Here is a 23,156-nt window from a genome sequence, read left to right as displayed (position 1 = left end):
ATTCCTATTGGTATCTGCCTCTTCCTCTGCCTTTGCCTTTGATAGACATTTCAGGTGTTGCTCTTCCTTTTTCCCCCCTTATAAGATAGTTTTTGGACATTGTGAAAAAGTGTCCTTGCTGTTGTTGTTGTGGTTGTTGTTGTCCCTTAGTAGGGAATTGTCCCTTCTGACAACCTACATGTTTTTTGAGGGAAAACTTTTGGGGTGACTGAAGGCTTATATGATTTTTTATCAAAGCGAGCCTTTTTTGGGGTTGGGTAAAGGGAAATTATGGGTTCTTTGTTTCCTGAATTCCCCTTTTTCCAGAAGAGCGTACACTAAAATTCTGTTGGCAGTCATGCAGTGACATTGGAGAGTGATTTGATGGAACCATCCAGTGCTTCCATTTGCGCTTTTATGCACCATTCTAGGAAGTCACAGAGTGCTTCCCATCGGGTTTTCATGAGACTTTTGGCATCAGCAGCAAAAATTATCCTGGAATCTTTTGGAAGCCTTTTGGTAGCAACTTCCAACAAGGTTGTAGAGGTTATATTACTAAGGAGTCGGAGCCTAGCATAAAATTCGTACAAGGCTGTCCCCTCTGAGAGAGTTCTCATAGGAGTCCCTAACTGTTGTGCAGCTGTATCTAAAGGGAGCTTTTTCCTTTCAAAGGGAGTTGTAGCATTGGCCATTCCTTGGTGGAATTTCCCAAAACTGGGATGACCGTGGCAGATGGTTTTAATTCGGCCATTTTTCTTGTTTTTAGACGCTACAAATTCTGAAAATCTGTCTTCACATGATTAATAATTTTGAAAGTGAAGGGACAGAAGGCTAGGGCTACTTGGTGAGCAACTTGGGTCTTATTTAAAATGGAAGTAGAGATCCATATTTTGTTGACCTGGTAAAGGGTGATTTCTATAGCTTTTAATGCTATAGGCACAGGCAAGAAAACCGCTTCTGTTAGTGGTTTCTCCATGCCTGGTGAAGATGGTACCGGGTGCCATTCTGTATTAGGGAATGCTGCCCTGTTTCTAAATTCTACATGTACAACTTCGATCATAGTTTTTCTCTCATTAATTACATATTTGCCATCGGGAGAGAAAATGCACATTGAGGCGTCTCACCAAGTATTATCAGTATCATCGGGGCGAGTATTGGAGCCCCTATTATGTTTTGATCTGAAGTTCTGTATTCCGAACTGACCATTTTGTTGTTTCCAGTCGGAATTCTAACATTAGACCTTGTTTGGGCAGCATTTGTATCCACACGCACTTTTCGGTTACAGGACGTAGTACTTTTACACTTTGGTGTGTACATGACTGACTTGCTTTCCTTTTCGGAATCATGCTTCATGTCCCTTATATATTGCCATTCAGTGGCAAGGGCATCTTTGATAGTACACTCAATTTCCTCATGGAACTGATCACATGCCACAAACTGTGTAACCCTTTTTGGGGGAGCTTGCACAATCTAACTGAGCTTCAGCAACTGAACTGTAACTGCCTGTTAATCAAGGGACAGAAGTCCTGGGTAAGTTGCTCTACCCCTCCAAAAATGTCATTTCAGTTGGAGTTAGGTGGATCCTAGTGTCCTTTTTGAGGGAAAGATCCTATTCAGCAACGATAGCTGCATGGGGAGTAGAATTCCTTCTGGAAGGTTTCTCCCATGGCTAGCTAAAATTTGTGTCCTTGAGCCTTCTAGGTTCAGCAGAGCCATTTCAGTGGCAATGTCCACTTCATATTCTTTAGTAAGAATATCAGCCCCATGCAAAGATTCCTCTACTTCCTCCTTGGGGTTAACCTTGGAGGTACTGGTTACTGATGTTACTGGGTTTTGGCCCAAACATAGGTGTTATTCTGAGAAAGGGTTAAATATCTGCTGCCCAAGTTCTGCTGGAAAGATATAGTCTCCACCTTCCTCACCCCTACTGAACCGTAGGACCCATCGAGACAGCTTAAAACAAGCTGTTTCGTCCTTAAAACTTGTTGCCAGGAGCATACTACAAATCTCACCCATATCTGGCGACCAAGCAAATTTTCTTTGTTTTTTACAAGGACTGTGCTCATGGCAGGTGGTATGGGCCGTACCCATGGGCAAAAAGTGAACCGAGCAATTTGCTACGGAACACTTGAACTGAGGATCCTGTCTAATGGCGGCCCTGTAGTGATGTAAAACAAGTTGTTATTAGAAGTTAGTTAGTATTAATTGTTTTTAAATGAGGGACACTTCTGTAATTCCTCACATGCTTTCCATATTACAGGTTAACTTGATTACAAGTGTGCAGTTGTAATATATTTAATTAAATATCTATGTTAACTTAAACCCTCTAAGGTTTAGGCTAGTTTTCATTCCTGTATATGGCTGTATTAAGTGAAATTTTTAATTCTAATTGTCATACCATTCAGACTAACTGCTATGAACTAATGTGTTTTAACTAACCCAAGCTACTGTTTTATAAAGCTTATGTTAATGCTACACTGTTAGTCCTTTTGCAGTGGCTAAGTGAAATTTTTCATTCTAATTGTCATGCCATTCTGACTAACTGCTATGAACTAATGTGTTTAACCCTTAAACGCCGACTGGACGTATCATAAGTCGACTAAAATTGTCTGTCGGGTGACGAGTGGACGTACCGTACATCGACTACAAAAAATTTCAACCTTCGGTCAACTTTGACTCGACCGAAATGGTCGAAAAACGCAATTGTAAGCTAGAACTCTTACATTCTAGTAATATTCAACCATTTACCTTCATTTTGCAACAAATTGGAAGTCTCTAGCACAATATTTTGATTTATGGTGAATTTTTGAAAAAAAAAATTTTCCTTACGTATGCATGCGGTAACTCGGCCGAACATCTCTGAAATTCTTTCGTCACTTTGTCGTAATGTTTGCATCGTTTTATATTAGTCGTTACATAAAGTTTTATATATGAAAATGTGTGCAATTTCATGTAGAATACAACAAAAAATAACTCATGGTTGTAGCTTTCATCAGTTTTGAAATATTTTCATATAAATCATGATAAGTGCCAAAATTTCAACCTTTGGTCAAATTTGACTCGACCGAAATGGTCCAAAAACGCAATTGTAAGCTAAAACTCTTACATTCTAGTAATATTCAATCATTTACCTTCATTTTGCAACAAATTGGAAGTCTCTAGCACAATATTTCGATTTATGGTGAATTTTTGAAAAAAAACTTTTTCCTTATGTCCGCGCGCTGTAACTCAGCCGAACATCTCAAATTCTTTCGTCACTTTGTCGTAACGTTTGCACCGTTTTATGTTAGTCATTGCATATAGTTTTATATATGAAAATGTGTGCAATTTCATGTAGAATACAACAAAAAATAACTCATGGTTGTAGCTTTTATCAGTTTTGAAATATTTTCATATAAATCACGATGTGCCAAAATTTCAACCTTCGGTCAAATTTGACTTGACCGAAATGGTCGAAAAACACAATTGTAAGCTAAAATTCTTACATTCTAGTAATATTCAATCAATTACCTTCATTTTGCAACAAACGGGAAGTCTCTAGCACAATATTTCGATTTATGGTGAATTTTAGAAAAAAACTTCTTTTTACGTCCGCACGTTACGAATTCATGCATCATTTTGTGATAATATTTTCTCTGTGTTGCTTTGATCGTTTTACAATTTGTTATATACCAAAATCATTGCAATTTAGTGTACAGTACAAAGAAAAAAAAAATAACTCGTTAGCTTTAACCGTTTTGCTCACAGCGTGATTTGTATACTGTACAATTATATATGAAATTTTTTTTTTGCGCTGTCATATATTTCAATATTTATATATGATAATGATATTTTTTTTCATTTCTGATGGTTGCATACTAAACTTCAGGCAATGACAAAAAAAGGAGCCAAAAATGAACTCTTAATCTTAAAAAGTAAGCGTGCTGTGATTTTTTAAAAAAACTTTTTTTCCGCTTCAGCGCTAACTCCCAAATGCCGCCGGCACATGGCAGACACTTTTGTAAATAGAGGCTCGGCGTTTAAGGGTTAACTGACCCAAGCTACTATTTATAAAGCTTACATTAATGCTTCTGGTATAATCTGTGTTAAGTTAAGAATAGAAGATTTCTCAGAAGGTTCTCGCTTAACCTATTCTAGGCTCATTTAAAACTTAAGGATATAAACTACAGTATATAGAAAATAATCCTCTTATAATCTGGTTTCTGTTATGTGTGGCCGAGACTACCCTTTTATCTGATATCTGGCCATCACTGTTTTAGGCTAATAGTAGGATATTCCTTAAAAAGGGGTTCCTACTTAATCTGGTTAGGCTTAGGCTACTGCCTGTTCTAGGTTTATATCACCTTTAAGGATATGAGCTACATAAGACCCTGCTAGTTTGTAGCCTTACAGATATGCTACAGAGTCGTAAAAAAGTAGGTTATTTTATTGAGCCTAGGATACTGTTTATATATACTGTAATCCTAGGCTTATTTGTTCTTTCTTAGCCTAGTATAGGGTATTGCCTAATCCAAATTATTATAGATCACTCTTAAATGTATAGGCCATATAAAAATAGAAACTTACTAATATGTAACCTTATAGTTAGTCTACTATTTTTTGTCTAACCCAGGTTGTTGTTTATGTCTAATCCTAGGCCATTTGGTCTACTATATAAAATGATAACTCACGAATGTGTAACCTTATAGCCAGGCTATAACTTAATGTAATCTAGTCTACTGCGTAATCCGGATTATTTAATTCACACTTAAGGGTATGGGTTACATAAAACGCAAATACCTTAGTATGTACCCTCAACGCTAGGTTACTATCTCATCCAGCACAGATTACTAATTCATCTAGTCCTAGGTTACATGGTCTAGGCTAACAATTTAGTCCAAAAATGGGATGTTTCGTAAAAAGTTATCACTTAACATAAGGTAATGCCTAGACTAGTCCTGGATTAATTAGCTTGTGCTTAACCCTTAAACGTCGCCTGGATGTATCGTACGTCGACTAAAATTGTCTGTAGGGTGCCGAGTGGACGTACTGTACGTCGACTACAAAAAGTTTTTTTAAATATTCGCGGAAAAATAATTATAGACCTAGTTTGCAAAAGATTTTAAATCGCGCCTTGAGGGATGGTGGAAGTTCACGGATCACACTGTTGTTTTGTTTACAAGCGTTACCCAGCCGCGCATGCACGAATTTCTTTCTTCTTGCACTACAGAGCATCAGCGACCCATCTCAGGAATTCTTTTGTCACTTTGTCATAATTTTTGCACTGTTTTATGTTAGCCTTTACATAAAGTTTTATATATGAAAATGTGTGCAATTTCATGTAGAATACAACAAAAAACAACCCATGGTTGTAGCTTTTATAAGTTTTGAAATATTTTCATATAACTCGCGATAACTGCCAAAATTTCAACTTTCAGTCAAATTTGGCTCGACCAAAATGGTCGAAAAATGCAATTGTAAGCTAAAACTCTTACATTCTAGTAATATTCAATCATTTACCTTCATTTTGCAACAAATTGGAAGTCTCTAGCACAATATTTCGATTTACGGTGAATTTTTGAAAAAAGCTTTTTCCTTACGTCCGCTCGGTAACTCGGCCGAAAATCTCAGTACTGTAATTCTTTCGTCACTTTGTCGTAATTTTTGCACCGTTTTATACTAGCCATTATATAAAGTTTTATATTTGAAATGTGTGCAATTTCATGTAAAATACAACAAAAAACAACCCATGGTTGTAGCTTTTATCAGTTTTGAAATATTTTCATATAAATCACAATAAATGCCAAAATTTCAACCTTTTGTCAACTTTGACTCGACCGAAATTGTCGAAAAACGCAATTGTAAGCTAAAATTCTTACATTCTAGTAACATTCAATCATTTACCTTCATTTACGTCCGCGCGCAGTAACTCTGCTGAAAATCTCAGAATTTCTTTAGTCACCTTGTCATAATTTTCACACCGTTTTATATTAGGCCTTACATAAAGTGTTATACATGAAAATGTGTGCAATATCATGTAGAATACAACAAAAAATAACTCATGGTTGTAGCTTTTATCAGTTTTGAAATATTTTCATATAAATCACGATAAATAGAAAAAATTCGACCTTCGGTCAACTTTAACTCAACCGAAATGGTCGAAAACTGCAATTGTAAGCTAAATCACTTACAGTCTAGTAATATTCAATCAATTACCTTAATTTTGCAACAAATGGGAAGTCTCTAGCACAATATTTCGATTTATGGTGAATTTTAGGAAAAAACTTAATTTTATGTCTGCGCATTACAAATTCATGCATCATTTTGTGATAATATTTTCTCTGTGTTGCTTTGATCGTTTTACAATTTGTTATATATATCAGAATCATCACAATTTAGTGTACAATACAACGAAAAAACCATAACTCGGTAGTTTTAACCGTTTTGCTCACAGCACGATTTGTATACAATTACAGTATATATGAAATTGTTTTTTCGTGCTGTCATATATTCCAATATTTATATATGATAATGATATTTTTTTCATTTCTGATGGTTGCATACTAAACTTCAGGCAATGACAAAAAAATGAGCCAAAAATGAACTCTTAATCTTAAAAACTAAGCGTGCTGTGATTTTTTGAAAAAAACTTTTTTCCACTTCAGTGCTAACTCCTGAACGCCGCAGGCATACGACAGACACTTTTGTAAATAGAGGCTTGGCGTTTAAGGGTTAAGTGCACAGGCTTATGTAAAAGGAAGAAATTTTACTAATATGTAGCCTTATTGTTAGGCTATCGATTTATTTTGCCTAGATATTGTTATTATCTGGTCCTAGGATCCTCGGTCTAAGCTTGGCCACTTAAGGATACGTAATCCTAGGACATGGGCTACAGACAACATCCGCTATTAATCTAGTCTAAATAATTCTAACTTACTGCCTAGGTTATTGTAGACATCATATAATCTGAAAGGATTTTCTGTATTACTAGTAAGTTGTGGAACGTTTCTTTTAGTTAAAACATTTAGTTAGAATTTAAAACAATTTTCACTTTACGAAACTAGCAGTCAATGAGCCAGGTTCCTGCTTTCCCAAACAGATTATCAGTTCCAAAAATTTAAAACTAAAACTTCTATCTGGAACATAATATTAAGCTCATATCTTGCTATTTTTGATGTTTCCATGATCCTCGATAATGAAATTGGAGAAAAAAGTAATTTTGCAGAGTGCTGGTAACGATGTAAACCGTTCGCTATAGACCAACAGAGACTTATGGCTCTTTGTCTTTAATGGCCCAGTTGTAAACAAGAGGCAGATGCGCATGCGCAGTAGTCATTTCTCTTTCTTGCAGGTTCTTTTGACGTTGGAAAGTCTGGGTTCAGCTTCGCTGATGATAAGGGAAAGTGCCGTCTTATCTTTGAGTCCATTATATACTCCATTACGTGTGATAATGTTAATCATTATGACACAATACCTGGCCCAAAAGACCAACTAGAAGAGAATTCTTTGATATTAGTTTGGTCACCATGGATCTCTGGTAGACCATGGAAGGTAACTCAACTTGAGGACGAAACAAGCGACTGCGCTATAAAAAAATCAGCATTATTTTCATCTGAATCTACCTCTTGAATATCAAGTAATGCTAATGCCTGTACACAGTAACATTTTTCAGTTTTCCCTTAATGATTGACATGCTGCCCAGTAAGATACATTTGCTTTTTGGCAGGAACAACTTCTTACACTGACTCTTGATGCATTTGCAGCTATTGAACTTATCAGTGGCCTCAGGATACAATGGCAGAAGCATTGGTAATGGTTTAAATCATTCATCTTCTACTCTCCAGCCATACATCAGCACATTAGGGAGATTGGAAACTGGAACATGACTTCTTTTCTGCACTAATGTCGGAAGCAAGCTGCGCTTTAGATGAAGTTGAAATGCATCTTCTGTTGGTGGCAAGGGCCTCATATCTTGATTACATCCTCCACTGAGGAAGAGATGAACTTGCTGTGCAGCTAATGATTCAAATTGTACATCTTGGGTGTAGCAAGTCATTTAAAGCTTTTGAGCTGCATTTTGAATATCATCTGTTATTTCAGTCATTCCATCTTCTTCATATTCAGCCAACATGAGTGTTAAGTCTATGTCGAACATTATGTATCTTTGATTTTCCTACACTGAAGAGGCTGCAGGAATCATCCTTACCAGAGAAGGCATAGAGGAAAGGGTGAAGGTTTCAATCATCTGCCCCTAGTACAGCAGCAACTTCGTGAATAGGTATCCAACAATTATCTGCCTTTTGAATCCACAGCTGAACATCCTTCAATAGTGTGTTGGAGTAATAGAGAAGGATGACCATGATGTCAGTATCAGTGCCATATACAACTACTCTTTTGCCTCCTAAGTGTACAGCACTGAATGTAGCACACAGAGCCCTTCTTGTGTTGAGCTGAGGAGTGGAACTACCACACAGCCATCGGAACTGACCCGAAAGCTTTTTAGCTCATCAGTGAAACCTCCAGATATGTACAGAGGAGTACAGGAGTTGTGGGTTATGGGAGAATGTTCCCACTGTTCACATATGTAAGTCAAAAGTTTTGCTTTATTTTTCTCTGATAACATAAATTCCTCGAAGGGAAGTGCATGCACTGCACCTGCAATTTCATCCTCCTTTTGTGGTTTTCCAATATTTTGTCGTCTCTGGCGTTCACAATCTTTAGTGGATAACAAATGGTCATATCTGTCACCGGGGAAGTGCATGCTGTTACAGTGTAGAGGCAGCAGTTTCATCAACTTTCTCAATATTCTGTCTTGGTACTGCTGAAATGTTTCACCTTCGATGAATGCATGTCTCTGTAAGAAGTACATAGCACAACAATCAAGCAGTGTGGTTCATCAGCTTCTGACAGCTCGTCTTGTGCCTGGATTTGAGTTTCACGAAGAATTGCATTGAGTCACACAGCTTTATTTGTCTTCTGCATGTTGCCATCCTAAAACAGAACACTCTTATAATCCTATTGTTTCTTCTAAGTTGACATCCATCCCTGAAGTTTTTAACGGGAAAATTCTCTTTAGGAGCGATACTTCTTCTTTAATCTTTGGGTACTTCTGTTTTTGTTTCTTAGCTTTGGCATGCATGGTTCAGATGTGTTTAATTTCACCATCTTTATTTTTGCACCGTGGTCATTCAGGCAGTCATTTAGTGCATCTTACCAAATCTTCTTAATATTGCACAAATCATGCACACACTCAGGAGATGCAATTTGACCTATGACTAAGTTCATCAAATCTTTTGAAAAAACTTGTAAAAGGGCTAATCATGTGATCTTTTATGGAACTGATTATCTTGTGGACTTTGTAGACTCTTCGGGTTTACCTTCGTCGTGGTGGTTAGGAATTCTTCTTTCATTGGTGTTCAACATTTGTCCAAACTGTGTTGACACTTCAGATGTAATAGGTTTAGTGTAAACCCATTTTGTTCTAGCCTTTGCATCCAATGTTATGCCACCCAGTCCACAGGCACTCTCTTTGGCATCCCTATTATAAATCTGGTCTAGAGCCATACCTGCTGGAACTCCATTGAATGAGCCATCTTTACGACGAACTGCGAGGTATCCCTTCATGAAGTAGCTCCAGATTTCAGGTGTAGTGTTCTTCAGCTCCTGCATCTCACCGAGGTATAGTGAGAGAGAATGACTATAGTTATGGTGACCACCAGAGATGATGTAAGACAATATATTGCTGCTTTCATGTAGAACCTGCTCCCAGTCACCTCTTCCATAAGATGAAGTAAATCTTAGCAAAATGTTGACCATTTTGATGCAAGATCTCCACACGACATGAGATGGTGAGGATTCCCTCTCTTGGTCAAACTCATCAATTGGTTCCTCCAGCTTAGTGATAGGAAACCTTGGTAGTTTTGTGGCTACTTGCACATTGTTTTCAATAACTCCATTGCAAAACTCATTTTCCAAGTCACCATCATTGCTCTGATACCAGTCCTCAAAGGCCTTCATATGTAGTCTAGCCATGGCTTCTAGAATGAGTCTGTGAGCTCTTATGCTTTGGGAGTAATCACCAACAGGTCCAGAGATCTTGTTTGCAGTTCCTAGCTTGCAAATACAGTACCATTCTTGGCTAAGACCTCCTCTTCTCCACTACCTCTCATCAAGCTTCTTCAGGGCAGATATTTGATGAGACATATGTAACATTATTGTCTGATGACCAGCATGAGAGCTTATGTCCAAATTGAGTTTCCAGCTTCCGTGTCATCTGAAGTGATGTGTAGACATATGCACCACTTATTCCCTTTTCCATCAGAAAGTGTCCGTACCTATCTCGAATAGATGAAAGCACTAGGACATTCTTTTGTTTGGTCAGTGTTTGTTAGAGTTCATTTTTGTGACTCGTCTCACCATATAAGTATTCGTACGTTTCTTGTGATACTGTATGTCTAGTGCCACTAGGTCAACCTCTGAGTCTTTAGATGCTTGAATCCTTGACAGCATCTTTCTGTCACCCAGTTCAGCCTTTCTTTTTCAGTGTTTTACCTCTTGTTGCAGGCATAACTTTGCTAGCTTTGTTGCGAATCGTGAATTTACTTTCACATATAATACGTTGACATAAATAGTTGAAAGCAGATGTATATGTGACCTAAGAAACTTCTGCTTAGAATCACTTTATGAAGAATTTGATTCTTCATTTGACCTTTCACATGATGACTGCTTATGTCTTTTCTCTGCCAGGTCACAACTTTTCTGCAAGGTATACCATCTTCTGCAGTCACCATGCCATCTCTTCAGTTTCTCTGAAGATATTTGTCCACTGAACCTCAAAGCAACAGAATCTTGCCTTTTGGACATAGCATTTACAAGAGTGTATGGAGTTCTAACATTCTGCATTGTACCTTTATCTGTACTGATTTTCTTACATATACATTTCTGACATATACATTTAGTGAAGCATTAGATACCACATAATAAACATTATTATAGTAATAATGGATAACTGAAGTGAAGGGACTTGAAGAAAACAGCTGTTAAAAAAGTAATCATGTTGCAATACTTTCTTCATGTTAATGGCAAGCAATTTTCAGGAATTTCCCATCCATAAAAATATAGTAAACCCACCAGTAGTATTGAAATTGGTGTTTAAAGATTCCTTGACCCTGAAATCATATTCAGACACAAAAATCATGTTCTTATGACATATGAACATATCTTACAAAATAGGGAGTTGCATGAGGAGACTGATTTGGTACATACGGACCAGGATATATGGCCATTTTTCAGAGTGACCTACACCGATTTCAGAAGGTTGCCCTCTTGAATCTTATTCTACTAGGACTGAACTTTCAAAATCAGCAGTGAAACCTTTTACAGCATGAAATTGCAATTTCGACCTTGGTGCTCCCTGACTACATAGATTTATATGGTAAAATTTCTTATTGCAACACACTCCCGGAACACCTGAATTAGCCCTGGTCACTGACCAGCCCGAACTATATCGCCATAAATTTACCCACAAATTGGGTAATTAACTGTCAGCGTTACCAACACTACAGGTAAAATCTTGTCAAATGAGTTACCTGAGGTACCTTTGACAACGCAGCTGCAAATACCGGCCGACAAAGGCTGACATCCTCAATTGTTATTAGTTCGCCGTGCTGTGTGGGTGTGTCCCACATCAGGCAAACTTTTGGTCATTTAGCCCGACCCCCATTTAAAGAATTCGGATATCAGATTACGATTTTGGACTGTTTTCAACGCCTTTTCTTCTGGATTTACGCTTTATTGACTGGATTTGGAACTTCTCTCCCGGTTTTGACTTTGGATTGGTACTTTGGACTCAATATGGATAAGTCAGACAAGAAGACGTCGCCGTCTGCTAGCACCGCTGCTTCCACTTCGTCTACAGCTTCGAAGACCGAGCCTTCTACTGCTGGAGATGCTGCCGCTCATCGGTCCTGCACATCCTGCAAGCGTAGGATGAGTACCCTTAAACACGATCAACATTCTGTTTGCATTTTATGTAGGAAGGTTCAGTGTAGTACCAGTCAGAGATGTGAAGAGTGTAGGTCTTGGTCAGTAGATCAAATGGAGGATTATATGAAACAGAAAATCCTTACCCTCAAAGAGTAAGCGCAGGTCAGGACCAGCTGTAGGGTTACAATCAGTAGATAAGGAAGCGTTAGATTTAGAGTTATTCAAGAAGTTTGAGGACAGGTTATCATCCAGTATGTCTAGCTATTTTCTAGCCTGATGAGTAAGTTAGCTGAGCATAGAGATAGTGGTAGTAGTAGCATAGTTGATTCTAACCATGCTTTTTCAGCCCCCCTGCCTGTTCCAGAACCAGCCCTTACGGGTGCTGGGGGTCATGGAGAACCGCAAGCCTTGCAGGTAGGTTCTGCCAGCCCCCCGGCACGGAGCAGGCAGTGTTGGCAGCAGATTCCCCCCTTCCCACTCAAGGTGTAAGTTCTGAGGTTGATGTAGAGTTAGATAAGACACAGACGAGTAGGGATAATAGGTTAGGAAGTGTTCAGGAAGAGAAGTGGAAGGTGCAGGCTTCTTCGGGTTCGGGTTCGGTTGGGGTTTCTAGTGTGACAGCTTCATCTTTGGATCCGTCTTCGGTTTTGTTTCCTGCTTCGAGTTCTTTACAACAGAAGGTTTCTAAGTCCGTGGTTGGTCATTCAGATGTGGTTTCGGGTTTGTCGGGTTTTGAAGTGTTGGAGAGTGCTCCTTCGTCTTCGAAGTTCCTTTTCCTTCGGTGGATAAGTTTGGTTCGTCTTGTGGTGGTGGTAATTCTGGTGATCAGGTTTTCAATTTGACTCAATATAATGCAGATTTGTTGGTTTTGTCAAAGGGTTATAGATTACTAGTTGGTTAATGTTTCAATTTTGGGTTTTCCAGTATTCACGATCACGTCTTGAAGACTTTCCTGAATTTGCTAATGATGTCTGTCAAGATCACTAAGGGGGAACAGAGTCGGTCTATTTTCTTTCTCTAAAAACTATGGCCTCTTCTGCTGCTTCTGAGTTTTCCTTTTCCCCAATTTCTTCTAAGCCGCCTTCCAGTGTCTTTACACAATCTTCTTTATCGGGTCACTCTTCAGAGGGCTCTTCAGAATCTTCTCTTGCTCATCCTGTTTCTTTGCCATTAACTCAGCAGAGCAAAGAATTTTCACTGGTTCAGTCCTGTAATGTTGGAGTTTCAGCAGCTCCCTCTCTCTCTTCGGGGTTGAGGGAAGGTGCACCTTCTTTAGCACCTTACACGGGTCCTGTAGTTTCTCAGGTTTCTGGTTTAGATGCTTCACAGGCGGTTGCAGAGTCTTCTGCAACTCCATATATTCACCCTTTACTGGGTTTGAGATGTAATGTGTCCACTGCGGTTCTTGCAGATGCTACGGCAGTTGGCGTTCTGTCTGCGCCATCGTTGAGTGTGTCAGTACCAATGGTGTCCTCAGCCTCTCCTTTCACTAGGGTAGCTGGTAATTTTCCTTCCTCGGTCCCCATTGGTTCCGCAGCTCGTAGCTTGTCCTTAGAAACACCTTTGAGTACTGGACCAGTTGGTATGTTCTCCACCTGTCCAATGTCGGCGGTAGGTGCTCCAGTGGTTACTCCGAGTGTAGCTTCCTTCTTCTCTCCTCCTTCTACTTCTTTCTCAACTTTTCTTGCAACTATTTCTGTTCCTCCTTCTAAGGTGTTCAATGTGGGTTCGGCTTTGGTTCCGGGTCATCAGGGAGTTCTTCCTCCCTCTCCCTTAATCAGTGTGACTTCAGCTCCGGTTACCCGTCCTGGTGCGGTGTTCGTTCATCCGGGGTTGGGTGGATCGGGTGTTGCAGCCTTTCCGCTCTCGGGTGGGCATTTGTCACCCAGGTGTGGTCGGCCCAGGTGCTACGTCATCGTCGCTGGGTGGTGCGGGATTTGCACAGTCAAGTGCAACTGGCTCAAGAGTTTTTGTCATCGGCTTTAGTTGGTACAGGGTTTGTGCAACCGGGTACAGTTGGCTCAGGTATGAGTGGGTCAGTTATGTCAAGTGTTGCTCTTGCACATCCAGGTGTAGCGAGTTCCGAGTTATTGGTAGCAGCTCTTGCGGGTGGTAAGCCTGTCTCTTTTCCTGTCCTGGTTCGGTCGGACCAGTCTGACAGAGAATGCTCTTTTGAAAAAGAGGAGCTGGTACCAGATATAGGTTTTTCTCCAGTGAATGAAAGCGAGTATAAGTGGATGGTGGACTTTATCCATTCTCTCTATCTGCAGTCCAAGGCTCCTGAGGAACCTACACAACCAAACCAAGCAATGTTTGAATCGTTGTATGCAACTAAACCAGTAGTCTCCCAAACATCAAGTAAACTGGTCTGGTTTGGCCGAGTCGAGTAGGCGTTGAGGGAGGCGGTCTCTAGGTTAGCTTCTCTTTTCGGGTGGGGTAGACAGGATTCAACCTTGCTTCCTAATCGGAAGGGGTTCTATAGGGTAGCGGGTAACCCTTCTGCCGGTGTCAGAGTTCCATTCAACGAATCTGTTGAGGCTCTTCTCTCTCGGGTTCCTGCGTCGAATCGTTTGGTAGCAGTTGCATCTTGTGAGGCTTATATTTTGGAGGACACCTTTCGCAGCCAGTCTGAGGCCTTGTCCTACTTTATGTGGATGTTGTCTGGGTTGATGGGGTTTCTCAAACAAGATGGGTATACTCCCTCCGATCCTGGACTGTTTGACAGCCTCGTCACTTCAGTTTCGATGGGGTTGGCATACCATACTAACATTTCGGCTGGCTGTACAACATTCTTTGGCAAGACGAGGAGGGACTTCTTTTTAAATCATCTGCCGCCTCACTATCCAGACATACGTAAGAGGGTTCTGTTGAGGGGCGCCTTGTGCACTCTGTAACAGTCTTTTTAGAGAGGAGGATGTCTCCTCCATGGTCAATTTCGTGTTGTCATCGTCAGCAGTATCACCACAGTAGGCTATAATTTGTGTGGCGGCTCAGGGTTCAAGATCACCTAAAGGATCCAGGATGTCATCTCCAGCTAAGTGATCAAGTTCTAAATCCCTTGTGAGATTGCCAAAGAAGGTCTGTTTTGCTTCTAAAGGGTTCGGCTTCTGCCTCGGATTCGAAACCTCCTTCTTTCAAGAGGGGTTTTTGGAAGTAGGAGATATTCCCTTCACTTGTATCTGTGGGAGGTTGCCGTGCTCCTTTTTGGAACATCTGGAAGGAGTGGAGTGGGGTGCAGAGAGTTGGGTAGTGGAGGTGTTAAGGGAGGGGTACAGAGTCCCGTTTCATTTTCGTCCCCCTCTGTCCAGCTCCCCGGTTTGCCTTCCCAGTTATTCCCCGTCCTCCATCAAAGGGATAGCTTTAGCAGCGGAGATCCAAGCCCTTTTGGAGAAGGGGGCATAGAGCCTGCTCCTCCTTCTCTGGGGTCTTACAGCTGGATCTTCGTGGCTCCAAAAGCGGGAGGGTCTTGGAGACCCATTATAAATCTTTCGGGTCTCAACTGTCTGGTAGTTTCAACAAAGTTTCACATGGAAACTTCACAGTCGATGCTGCGGTCAGTTCGGAGAGACGATTGGATGGTTTCAGTGGTCCTCAAGGATGCATATCTCCAGGTTCCGATTCATCAGGAATCTCGAAGGTTCCTTTGTTTCTCTGGTCCAACTGGAACGTTCCAGTTCAAGGTCCTCTGCTTTGGTCTAACCACAGCACCTCAGGTATTCACAAGGGTAATGTCTCCTATTTCGGACATAATGCATCGTCAGGGATTTCGAATGAGGAGATACCTTGACGATTGGTTGGTTCAGGCTTCATCTGTGGATGGAGTGTTGCAGGCAAGGGATTTCTTACTGAATCTATGTCAGACCTCAGGAATTCAGATCAATTTGGACAAAAGCTCTCTAATTCAAGCTCAAGTAAAGACCTATTTGTGGATGGAGATTCAGAGGCATCTTTTGAGGGCTTTCCTGACAGAGGAATGGATTCTTGCAGTTCTAGGTCAACTAGAGGTGTTCCTGTTGGACAGGGCTCAACCAGTGAGCTTGTGTAAGAGCTTGTTGGGCCGAATGTCTTCCCTCTCGCCACTAGTTCCTGGGTCTCGTCTCCGGATGCGTTCTCTGCAGGTGTGTCTCAGGAATCAGTGGGACTTTCAGGAAGAGAACGCAGTTGTGGTCTGGGACGATTCTTGCCTGAAGGATCTTCGGTGGTGGTCAGAACATCATCTGACTATCGGCATAAGATTGGACTCCCCTCTTCCAGACGTTATCTGTACACAGATGCCTTGGATAGGGGTTGGGGTGCAACCCTGGAGGAATCTCAGGCCAGAGGCCTTTGGAGGGATCTGGATCGAGAGGAGTCCATAAATTTCCGGGAGTTGAGAGCAGTGGAAGAGGTTCTTAAGTTGCTTTTCGGAGCAAGTAAGCAACAAAGTAGTAGCTCTCTTTTGCAACAACAGTACGGCTGTGTCATATCTAAAGAAAGAGGGAGGAACAAGATCGCTAGTCTTAAAGAACGTAGCACAGGGAGTTCTTCGTTGGTGTGAGGACCGCAGGGTTTCTCTTATCCCTCAATTTGTGTCGGGGAAGCTCAATGTTCTAGCAGACATGTTGAGTCCTTCTCAGGAAGTTCTCGGGGGCGAATGGACCCTGGTTCAGGAAGAAGCACAACATCTGTTGAGGAGGTGGCCAGCAACAATGGATCTCTTAACCACAAGAATGAATTTTCATCTTCCAGTCTACTTCTCCCCAGCAGCGCTCCTGGGGCAACCTTCAAGTGTATGCATTCCCTCCATTCGGGTTGATTCAACAGGTACTGATCAAACTCAGGAACAGTATCATCACTCAGATGACTTTGATAAACCCCTTCTGGCCCCAAAGACCTTGGTTTCCAGACCTTCTGGACATGTAGATGAAGTTCCAGTATTCCTTCCAGAGAGGAAAGATCTTCTCAGACAGCCTCATTTCCATTACTTCCATGGAGACTGTCCAGCGAGCAGCCCGTCATTCAGGACTCTCTAAGGCAGTGGCTCGCCAACTGTCTTTCTGTCTGAGAAGATCAACTAGGAAACTATACCAGACTAGGTGGCCATGTACCATAGTTGGTGCCGGAAAGAGGGGCATAGCATTTCACATCCATCGGTTGCGAAAGTGGCAGATTTCCTCTTGTTTTTAAGGAAGGAAAAGAACTTGTCATGTTCTACGATTGCTGGAAATGGGTCGATGCTCAGTAGCACATTCAGGTTTCACCTGCCTGAGCTTTCAACCAGAAGAATTTTGCATGATCTGTTAAGATCTTTTAGAATAGAACGTCCAGTTTTTCCACTTTGGCCCCCCCTCGTAGGATCTATTGGCTGTTTTGAGACTGTTGAGCTCTTCATCTTTCGAAACCTTGGAGTCGTTATCCTTAAGAGAGTGAACCAAGAAGGTGTTATTTTTAGTTGCTCTGGCTACAGCAAGAAGAATTGGTGAGATTCAGACAGTGGCTAGGGCGGTATCCTTTTCGGGGCAGGATATCTTTCTTTCTTACTTGCCAGAATTTGTTGCCAAGTCTGAATCTGAAATGAATCCTCTTCCTAGATCGTTTAAAGTTTCATCATTGGATGATTTTGTAGGAGGTGACACATCCAAAGTGCTGCTGTGTCCGGTTAGAGCTTTCAAAGTTTATTTTTCATGTACTGAGAAACTTCTGCCTCGTCTGAGAACTTTATTTGTTTTCCCTAGGTATCCATCTTGTCCCATTTCCAAAAATGCAGTTAGTTTCTTCTTGCGAGAGGTTATTAGTCAAGCGTCGGTGGGTTCCCCATCACTTTCAGAGCCTTCGAGTTCTTCTTCGCGTCCAAGGGTGCATAGTATTGGGGATGGCTGCTTCTTCGGCTTTCTTGAGGAATTTTTCAGTGCCGACAGTCTTGGAGGAGGCTACTTGGAAGTTGGTGTCAGTTTTCACAACATTCTATTGTAGGGATATTCTGTTTTCTTCCTAGGAGGGTTACTCACTGGGTCCTTTTGTTGTGGCCAACTCAATTTTATAGTTAGCTTGTATTGTTAGGGTGCTAGGAGTTTAAGTAGTCAGTGGTAGTCTAAATGAACTTAAGAGTCTCTGTTGGGAGAGAACTCAAAGGTCGTGCACACTCAACTTCTTCTCCAGACATGAGAGGCTGAATAGCCACATAGGAGATTTGACGTTTCCCCTCCATTCGTTAGAGGTATAGAATACCACATGGGAGGCACTTCTGACTCAGATGGTACCTTAGACACGATACTGACGTCGGGGTACTCTCTCTGCAAGCATCCTCACCTAGCGAGTTGGACAACTAGTTGAGGACACATGCATTTATACATAGTATGTTGATAATGAGTTACCTGCTTATTCTCCGTTGACAGGTCAGGCTGAATTAGATTGATCCCACCTCCATTCAAATTTTGTTAATCGGGCTAATTCTGGTGTTCAGGGAGTGTATTGCAATATGAAGTTTTCATAATAAAACTAATATTGTAATACTTACCTGAACACCTGAATGATTCCCACCTTCCTCCCCAATTCAGTTTTTGATAGTGAGTGACTCAACTGGGGATGTCGACCTCTGTTGGCCAGTAATTTCCTCAAGTAACTCATTCGACGAGTTTTACCTGTAGCGTTGGTAACGTTGACAGTTAATTACCCACTTTGTGGGTAAATTTATGGGGATATAGTTCGGGCTGGTTAGTGACCAGGGCTAATTCAGGTGTTCAGGTAAGTATTACAATATTAGTTGTATTATGAAAACTTCATTTTGTGCTCTCTATTTTTTTTTTATGATTCCCAAAAGCAATATAGTCTCTTGTTTTTAGAATTATAGTAACTTGAATGAGATCTAAGTCAAGAATTTTTAATGATGTATGTGTTGTCTCTCTTTTTTTTATTTACAGTTCTGAGTGATGGACATATGCGTGCCATTTATGACAACCTTGGCATAGCTGGACTGGAAACGCAAGGATGGGAAATAGTTCAGAGGACAAAAACTCCTCATGAGATAAGAGAAGAATATGAGCGTCTAGCAAGGCAAGAACATTTTTTGCATTTTGTCTGTGTTGACAGGTGTCAGTTTATGCAGTCTTGTATTGTATATGTTATAACAGTAAATAAATGCTAGAACTGAACTTAAGGGCATACCATACCCTCTGAATAGCCAATATACCTTCAAAATATCAAAATTAAGATTTATGCTAATTTACATTTATGACCATCTAACTTTAGCCTGGAAGATATATTTGAACCATCCGCTGCCTGTAGCTGCTCCCATTTGGTTTAAAAGGGCAACATACGTAACCCATTTAAAGGGATGCATGAGGGTACAGGCAGTCCCGGTTATCGGCGATCCGGTTTTACAGCTCTTGTCTAGTGACGATGATAACTGGATTTTCGGCACTGATATGCGCCAATCTCCAGTTAGCCGCGCTGATCCCCGGTCATTGATGCTGATCCCCACTTATAGGTGGCGCCAATAACCAGATATGAGCACCAGTAACTGGTTATCAGCGCTGATAACCAGGGATCGGTGCTATTATTACCGATTTTTGGTTATCAGCGATTTCCAGTTATAGTCTTGCTGTCGGGAACAGAACCCTGGCCGATAACTGGGGACTGCCTGTATATGCCTTCTGCGAGTAGCAGCACTGCTTATTTTTGCCTTTTCTCAACAATATTTTGTGTGATTATGTAATGCTTTCTGGCATCTCTGTCTACTCCACCATTCACCAACACTGAGTGTATGGCAATGACAGCAGTGCACAAGTGTTGCCACTTTGTGGGTTTTTACCACAAATCTGTGGATAGGCAAGCTCTTTGTGGGTGAGCCAGTTTACGTCATATTTGTGGGTAAATTTTGTTGGTATTTGGGGTATTTGTGGGTAATTTTGGGGACAAATGAAATACGCTTATTTACGTTTATCAATATCTATCAGTATGTCATGGGAAAGTACTTTGAATATTCCATAACTGTAGCATGGCATAACTGAGACTGTGTTCCTGTCTTGATCATGTTCACGGAAGTTGACATGTCCAGGGTTTGTATCATTGCTCCTTTGCTGAGATAGTCTGCTCTGCAAATCTGCCCTCAGTGGAGTTAGAGCCTGGGTCAATGACCTTGTATTTCCCAATTTTTCCCTAATTCAAGCTGCTGTACCGTTGTTGTCATGAGTGATGAAAAATACACTCAGTATTCAATGCCTAAATATCCTAGGCAGCAAGCTACACCTATTAGTTGCCTGTGTTTTGAGGTGCCATATAGCCTACTGTAGAATAAAGGTGAGACCCAGTATCACGAGTAATAGGCCTACACACTAACATACACACAAATAGTGACGTGTAATACCATTTTATACACGTATGCACACACACGTGCACAGTAATACAAATATGAGACACACACACAGTGAAAGATATTATATTTCCACAGTTACAAACAAATAATAATGAAGATATTTAAAAGGGAGAGAGAAAGAGAGAGAGGGATGCTGTTGACGGTGGATTTGAACACGTTATCAAGATGAGTTGGCAGCAATAGTCTATAGTAAGTATTAGAACTACAAGAATATTTGTCGTTTATAGAATCAATATACGTTAAAGAAAGCTGTGTGTGAAATAACACAGTATTCTTTAATGTACTGTATGTTGATTCTGTAGACGACAAATATTCTTGTAATTCTAGGTATGTTGCACTGAAAATTTCAAGCCTTGTTCCAACATGGTACAGAAAACTTTAAAGTGCCGTAACTCAAAACTCTACTTTTTTGGATTCAAATATTTGCCAAAATTGTGAAAATAATAGGAGCTTCTTGAAACTGCTTATGTGAGTACATATTGGATATGCCTTTCTCGTGTATTTTTTTTAATAACGTGAAAAATTATAGTGCTAGAAGGAATTTTATTAAGAAAAGTGCTATTTTCGTGACATCACGCACGGCGTACGCTTTACGACTTATATATATCTTTATCTATTTGAGATTTTAGGAAAAACAAAATTACACAATGTTTGTATGATATTTGAGTATCTACATACAAAATTAGGTGAGTCTAGGGTAAATAATAAGCTTGCAATAAGTTTGTGACGTCATATGATGGACGGACGGACATATCGCATTCTTATACTCACATAAAGAAGGCAATGGTATTATAATTGTACCCTGAAGGTATTAAGTTGAAATATTAAATACTTATAAAATTTTTATTAATATTTTTGTGTCAGAGGGTATGGTATGCCCTTGGAGTAAGATAGAAAGTCGTTGTTCACTGTTGATTATAGAATCATATGCAATATGTGTAATTGTTCCTATGGAAATACAAACCATCGTCTTTTTTTTATATAAGTATCCATCCCCATGGGCTGGAGTGGTCACTTAACTTGATAACTTAACTCAGTAACAGGGGTGTTGACTGGTGGAGTTTGGGAGAGAGCAGGGGAATACTCCTCACTCCCTACGTCACCACTCACTTTTTCTTCAGCTGCGGGATAGAGCAGATGTGCTTGACTAGCTTTCTACCCTGTGTGATCGCACAGATTTGGCAACAGCCTGTTTCAGCCATCTCCATTACACTCTGGTCTGTTGAAGAGTTCACTAGTCCCCATGAGTCAAGATAAGTACATAGTTTTGAGACCCAGTGAAAAGTTTTGGTTTCTTGAAATTTTAATGGGTGGGCTTATATTTGTTTAAATTGGGAACCAGTAGGCCTCTTGCAAGGTGAGAGGTTGGGAGTGGATTGCTGGGCAATGCTGTAATTGCCGTGCTCTTTTTTCTTGTTTAACAAAGTGAGAATTAGCACTGGGGCAATAATGTTAGACAATTTTGGTATCGGAACTTATTATACAGTGTCCTTTTTAGTGTTGATGGATCATTTGAGGTTGCTGGGGACGGGGTCTGGTTGGCCTGACTTCTTGTTTACGAAACAAAGACATGATCGTAGTTCCCAATCATGCTTGACTTGCAAGACTTGGTGTTTGCTAGGGGCCAGTATTCCCTTTGTTTTGTTTGTAATCAAACTGAATGGTTTTGTGATGTCAGCAGTTCCCCAATTATCTGTGATATTGGGGCTCTTTCCAGTGACATCACAAGTGTTGAGAATTTGTCATGACGTTTGTATTTTTCATAGGGGAATACAAAAGTACTTTTTCATAATGGTGAGCTTTGCCAAACATTTTAAAATCCCAAAAATACTGATTTCTATATTTTTTATATGATAATTCCAGTAATTACTGATTTTACAGCAGACCCCTGATATTCATTGTGTTTACGGACCACAACTGCCTGCGAAGAGCTAAAATTCGTGAATACTTGAGACCTCCCTCAAAAAATGCTTATAACTGCCTATTTTAAGAGTTCAAACACCAAATGTACCTTAAACTATCATCCTAAAATACTTGAATATCATTTCAAAGTCATCTTACAACATTACCTTGAAAAATGTATGGCTTACAGCTATGCATGAACAATCCTACAACTGTTACTGTTACCAAGACGAAAACTAATCAAATTACCTCCTTACTGTGTTCAGGCACAGACTTTTTCTTTCATACAGTATTCAAGCCTTACCGTTTTCTTTTAATGTATACTGTAGATAGCGGTACATTCTCAGGTACAGGGTATAGTTAAGTACCGTACCTAAATAATTAAAAATGCATTGAACAAAATATATGAATAATGAGAAGTTTAGATTCATGTAAATCATCAGGTACTCACCAGTGATGAATATTGATTGAAAATGAGGATGAATTAGCTGTGCAGCCTGGTGAATGACGATGAAGATATGATGATTGAAGATGATGATGAATTAGCTGTGCAGTCTGGTGAATGACGATGAAGATATGACTTCACAGCGAAGCAGAGGAGTTCTCCTTGGGGGGAGGGGGGGGGGCTTTGGAGGGTCCTTCTTCTTGGGCTCGAGAAACATGGTGATAGGCAGCTGCTGTTGCTGCTTCCTCATGCTGACGAGGAGGTTATTACAGAGCCCCAAAATCCCATCAAAGGTATTTGAAAACTTTTTGGAGTGTTCTAGATAAGGATCCCATGCCCCAGTCATCTCCTGCAGCTCCATGGCTGCCCTCATAACTCGGGACAGATGTTCCAAAGACAGGCCCTCATCCTCCTCTTTGTCCCTGTCCGCTGAACCTGCCACAACTTCTTCCTTGCTGGCAAACTTTGTCAGCTCTTCCAAATCCTGGTCTGTCAGGGGGTCAGAGTGGGCAT

The 23,156-nt window shown here is 40.5% G+C and overlaps 1 protein-coding gene across 1 annotated transcript in view; it reads left to right on the top strand.

The window, feature by feature from the left end:
• LOC136847895 (dnaJ homolog subfamily C member 11) overlaps positions 1-23,156 on the top strand; it is a 186,528-nt gene that overhangs the window by 24,130 nt on the left and 139,242 nt on the right. The window contains exon 3 of the mRNA XM_067119935.1: positions 18,843-18,975. Coding sequence (XP_066976036.1) covers positions 18,843-18,975 — 133 coding nt within the window. The remainder of the gene's footprint in view (positions 1-18,842; positions 18,976-23,156) is intronic.

Source organism: Macrobrachium rosenbergii, chromosome 17 (assembly GCF_040412425.1).
Source record: "Macrobrachium rosenbergii isolate ZJJX-2024 chromosome 17, ASM4041242v1, whole genome shotgun sequence".
In the NCBI taxonomy this organism is placed as follows: domain Eukaryota; kingdom Metazoa; phylum Arthropoda; class Malacostraca; order Decapoda; family Palaemonidae; genus Macrobrachium; species Macrobrachium rosenbergii.
Note: the sequence above shows the minus strand (reverse complement) of the source record. Positions and strands in the feature narration are given on the sequence as shown.